Here is a 5,395-nt window from a genome sequence, read left to right as displayed (position 1 = left end):
TTTCCCTGGTTCATCAAGTGTGGAGGAGTGCAGCTATATCAGTAGACAGCAAGGAGAGCGGGAGAGCGCCCTAGCCAGAGGACTGGGGCCTGGACGTCTGCCAGCTGTCCTGAGCCTTGCTGCTGATGCCAAGGGTGGTCAGCTCTCTCATACATGCCCACGGGGGAGGTGATGGCCCACGGGAGATTTGAGGGTGGTGTTGCAGTGTCTCTGTTCCCCTGCAAATCAAGTGTCCAGCTCTGCCTCTCTTACCAAGGGGGCAAAATGCATAACATCCAAAGACATCTCCCTGTGCAGTTTCCCCCTTTGCTTACACTCTCGTGACTATAATAGCTCATCTTTGTCAGTCTGTCCCCCGACCCCTGCAGCACAGGGAGACTGTGAAGCTCCCTTGGACTTGGCAGCTTTGGGGGTCACTGAAGCACATGCCCGCCCGCTTACTGTGTTTTCTCTTCCCCACCCCCCATGCAGAGTACATCCAGAAATATGCAACGGAGGAGGCACTGAAAGAGCAGGAAGAGGGCACTGGAGACAGCTCATCGGAGAGTTCTATGTCTGACTTTTCGGAAGACGAGGCCCAGGATATGGAGTTGTAGTAGAAAAAGCACCTGCTTTTCAGAAAGACTATTATTTCCTAACCATGAGAAGCAGACTATAATATTCATATTTAAACAAAGCAATTTTTTTTATTACTAAACAAGGTTTTTATGAATAATAGCATTGATATATATATATTATATATCACCCTTTAGATTTTGATTTCTTGGTCATTTCTCAACCTGAGGTGCATAGCATATTCCCACATTCCATTTTGGTAGCAATATGCGGTCCGAATGCATGCATTGATAAGTCCATTTGGCCAAGTCAGCCTGTGTGCTACTGAACTGTAAAAAGGAATAGCCGCTCTGATAGATAGGCCTGAGTCAAAATAACAGGAAAAAGTCGCTTCTTTTATTGATGGTTCCAAAGAAACAAACCAAAACCAACCAGCTCTCGGACATGAAGATAGAATAGTGCTTTTTCAAAACGGAAAGGAAAAAATTGGGGAGGAAGAGGCCTGCTGTGGGAGCATTCAGAGCCTGCCACGTCAGGATCAGAGCTGCTCCTTCCTGTGCGTCCCAGGTGGCCCCACTTCTGTGGAGCAACAGTATAAAACAGGGAGCTCTTTGGAGTATGAAACTTAAAATGATTTTTTTCGACTTGGATTTTAAGTACATTTTTATATGTAGATTTCTGCCCTTCTTGCTACCAGGCCCTGCAGCCACAAGTGTTTTGTTTTGTTTGTTTGTTTTTGCTTTGGAGAACCTTTTGGAAATGGTTTTGCTGAATCTGATTCTTTTTTCTTGGGGGTAGAACTTATATTCCAGACCATTTTTTGAGAGGACAGGACAGGAGGAGAAAAGTGACTGGGAAGAAGCTTCCTCTCACGCGGCAGAGTCCGCCCTCATCGTGCTGTTGGCCACTGTGAGACCGCTGCCCTGGACTGAGAGCTTTAACTTTGAGGATGCTCGTGGGGGGTTTTGTTTCGAGGTTTTGGGTTGTTGGTGGTGGTTTGTTTTTTTTTTTTTTTTTAAATTTTGGTGTGTGTGCGTGTGTGTGTATCGTGCTTAGGTTGCACATTTAATCTTCACCTTCCAAGAGATGGCCTCCCCCTTGGACAGCCGCTCAGCGGACCGTTAGACTTGGGAAGAAGACCCTGCTGGCGGCTGTGCCTTCTGGGTCCTCTCACTCACGTTTTGACTGTGTGTTTCCTTCTGCTGGCGCCCTTGACAGCAGCCTGAGTCATCACCTGCCTGTGGAAATGGGAAACGGGTATTGTAGACCCAGCACACATTCTAAATTTATAATGAGTAATAATTGGAACAAATAAAGGTTCTTGTACCCAAAGTGACTCTCCATGGGAAAAACAGCCTTTTTTTTTTTTTTTCTGAGTGAGACTGAATAGGAGGAAAGGATTCAGAAATACGATGTAGAAGAGGTTTTGAAGGAAGAGAATTTTCTCTCCTGTGTATGTTAAAAGGAAATCAGACAGTTTCAATGCCTGCTAATCAAATGTTTACTCAGCTAACCATGTGTCCAGGTTGCTGGCAGAGTTTCTTTCCGATCTGAGTGTTGCCTGCTGAATTTGGAGAACTTCAGACAGTAGCTCTGGGGAGTTTTGCTTTTGTTTTTTGCCACAACCAATAGGACAATAGCAGAATTAGCCGATCCTGAAATCTCCTGAAGATCATTTTTGAATGTCCTACTGGGAGAATTTAATCTTTCTTTTTGATGTGTGTTTTTAGTTTAGAAGTGCTATATTCCACAAGATATGAGTCACTGAAGTTGGAAGATACCCTGTCTTTTTTACTCAGAAAGCACAATCACTCTTTTCTTTGAAAATCTGTATAAAGTACAACCTGTTTTTAGCATGATTATTTTCCTAAATAAAAAGCAAATAATTTACTTATGTTAATTACGGGCATGAAGCAAAAGGTTTTCTTAAAAAAAATTAAAAGTGCAGTTAAGTAGGGCTGTGGTTAGTTCATGTACTGAGTTATCTCTCTAGCATTTGTGGCTTGTTGGAAGGGTAGTATTAACTATTTAACATGTAATGGTGTACTTTAACTCTTATCTAGCACGTTGTCTTCTCATTACTTTGGGGGAGGGAGGGTCTCTGCTGGCACTGTCTAACTTGCTTACCTGCTGAATTAGCAGTTTGCTTGTGCTATAACCGTAATCTGTAGGTGCGACTTAGGGTAGGCTTAAAGTGCTGGGTGGTGATTTGAGTTCAAACAATAAAAAATTGTATTTTTTCAATATTGTATAAACAATAGTGTTCTAATTACCTTTCGGGGAAAAAAAATAATGTCCAGATAGAAATTGCTTTTAATCTTGTCAGAAAACAAACAAACAAAACTAGTAGAAGCAAGTTTAGGGAAGGTACGCGAGCAGTGCACAGCTCTACTCCCCAACTTCAATCCATGTTGATCTGACAAAAAGACACCAGCCAGCTCGCCTGCACTGGAGAGCACCAGCGCTAGGAGTCTGGTGGTGCAGAATTTCCCAGCTGGAGATTTGTCGGGGGCAGTTGCAGGGGTTCAGAAGCTGATATGAGTGTGGCTGCAGTGTGTGTGTGCGTGCGCACGTGTGCGCGCGCGCACGCCCACCCAAGTCTGTGTGGTGACGGTGCCTTTAGGCCTCTCTGTGAGCACTAGAAGCCCCTGGAATAGCTGCCCGCGCAGGCCTGTGCTTTCTGGGCGCTCACCTTGGCCCCGTGCATGTATGTGTTGGGCTCTGTGTGGAGTTTTCCTCTCCACGGGGAAGCTGACTTTTGATAAGTTGAAGAGACTCCCTTTTTACACTAACTTTTGTCCCTTCCCTGTGCCTGAGAGGGGTAGGAGAAGAAGCTGGAAGAGGGCCTGGCTGTGATTCTGAGGCCTCGACTGACGGTCGAGTGAGTCTGCAGCAAGGAGTGGTGTGACACCAAAAGCTTTTTTCCACGTTGTCCCATCACAACACTCCTGAGAAGCATCCAGAGCCCCTCAGAAAGGCTGCACATTGTTAAATGTGGTAGTGGTAGATCAGAGCTGCTTCCGGCAGTTTCCCTTCTCTTCTTTAGTACCCCTCACTTTTGAAATCCTACCTTGCGGTTTATCAGCACAAAGCATTCTTTGCCCCTGTTCAAATGACCGAGCTCCATCTCTCACCGAACACGACAAACGAGATGGCTGCACCACGGCCCACTGCCCCCCAACTTCCCCAGCACCGGGGCCTCACGGGGTGCATTTAATGGTAGCCAACCTAGACACTGGCATTTATGCGTTTTTGTCTTCAATTGTATCACCCTCCTTGAAGTTACTGTGCAGGTTACCAGCGTTTCGTATTAGATAATTATCAGAAGTTGCCATATATCTCTGCAGTACCTAACATTTTTCTTCCACTCCAAAAGCGGTTCTAATTGCCAACAGGCTGATCTAAGCTCCAGAAGAGTGTCTCCCTTCGAAGGAATCTTTCTTTCCCCCTCACAAGGCTCCCAGAAGCCCCACTTGGCCCTGACCTGACACTTGTTTTTTATTAGGCGTCCTGTTGGGATGGCCGAGAATCATGAAAAACAGATCCTCTGGCTAGCCTCCATGGTGAAGTTGTTAGACACCAACTTTCTGGGAACTAGGGTTTGATTTTTAAATGGCATGTGATCCTTCTGTGTTCTAGGGACTCAATCAGAAAAGTGAAAGCCATTAACAAAAGTTAGAGTTTTATTCATCTCATCAACTTCCTGCCTGGGTTCACAGCCTTACTGACTGAAATCAAATCATTTCCGATCGGACGCAAAGACCTGCGTTTCTTTGGACTTCTGAATCCATGTTCATGTTTTCTCTGGCCACTGAACACCTTGGAGATTCCATTAGGGACTGGATGGAGTGGAGGCCCCTTGGGGGAGGGGGAGTAAGTCCTCAGGTGTTCAGGCTCTCCACTCACCTGAGGAAGGGCCCGGACTCTTAAGTCAGCAAGTAATCGTCTTGGCTGTGGGCTTGGGAAGAAATGGCCATTATTTACTGATTGTATTTGGTACATATTGTGTGATACTTGAAGAGATAAAAGGGATTTACCAGCCCTTAATTGAAATCTAAGCTTTTTATCACTTATTTTTTCCTTGCCCCCTCTCCTCCCTTCCACCTTTCTCCTTGCATTGTGATGATCTAGTGGGCACTTCTGTCAACAGGACAAATGCCTCTTCTGACTATAACCTCTTAATAGTTGTGTATAATGAAAACTGTAAACTTTTTTTAAATAAAATGTGTATATACCTTGGCAAATGGCTGGACCTTGATCAATAAGATAATAGCCCCTGTAATTACTGATCCCAATTAAAAAAAAAAAAACATCCGCCCTGTTCATCTGGCTCCTTTGAGCAGCAGACATTGACTTTTTTTTTTAACTGAGAATTTCTTACAAGGCAGATGACTGGGTTAGTTTGGGAAGGGAGGGTCGTGTGTAGGCAGTAGAAACTGCCTACAGAGCCCTGTCCCTACACCTGGAGTGGCAGGTGACTGCCGGCTATAAACAGGGCTGTCTTTGAGGCTTTTCTACTAACGCCTTGAAAAACCATCTGTTCTGTAGGCTGGAGGACCTGGCCTAAACCCATGTGATTCAGCAGGTGTGGCTCCAGCGTTGTTCTTCAGCCCAAACCTCTAAACCCGGTTAACTAATGCTGAGCAAAAGGCACCCCCTTGGCCTGGAGTTCACAGGCAGCAGGGCTTCCTGCCAGGGCTCATCTGCCTCAACAAGGAAGGGAGGAAGCAGTGGGTGTTGGGTCCGAAGCTGATCACTGGATTAGCCCGACATTTCAACTCTTTTTCTAAAGCACTTGTCCGCATCGGCCAGCAGGTGGCGATGTTTCCTCGTTAGTCCT

General features: G+C 45.6%; 1 protein-coding gene across 1 annotated transcript in view; it reads left to right on the top strand.

The window, feature by feature from the left end:
* Positions 1 to 4,794, top strand: part of UBE2H (ubiquitin conjugating enzyme E2 H) — a 100,218-nt gene extending 95,424 nt beyond the window's left edge. Inside the window, exon 7 of the mRNA XM_043873494.1 lies at positions 472 to 4,794. Coding sequence (XP_043729429.1) covers positions 472 to 596 — 125 coding nt within the window. The 3' untranslated portion in view covers positions 597 to 4,794. The remainder of the gene's footprint in view (positions 1 to 471) is intronic.
* The last annotated feature ends 601 nt before the right edge of the window (positions 4,795 to 5,395 follow it).

This window comes from Cervus elaphus, chromosome 18 (assembly GCF_910594005.1).
Source record: "Cervus elaphus chromosome 18, mCerEla1.1, whole genome shotgun sequence".
NCBI lineage: Eukaryota > Metazoa > Chordata > Mammalia > Artiodactyla > Cervidae > Cervus > Cervus elaphus.
Note: the sequence above shows the minus strand (reverse complement) of the source record. Positions and strands in the feature narration are given on the sequence as shown.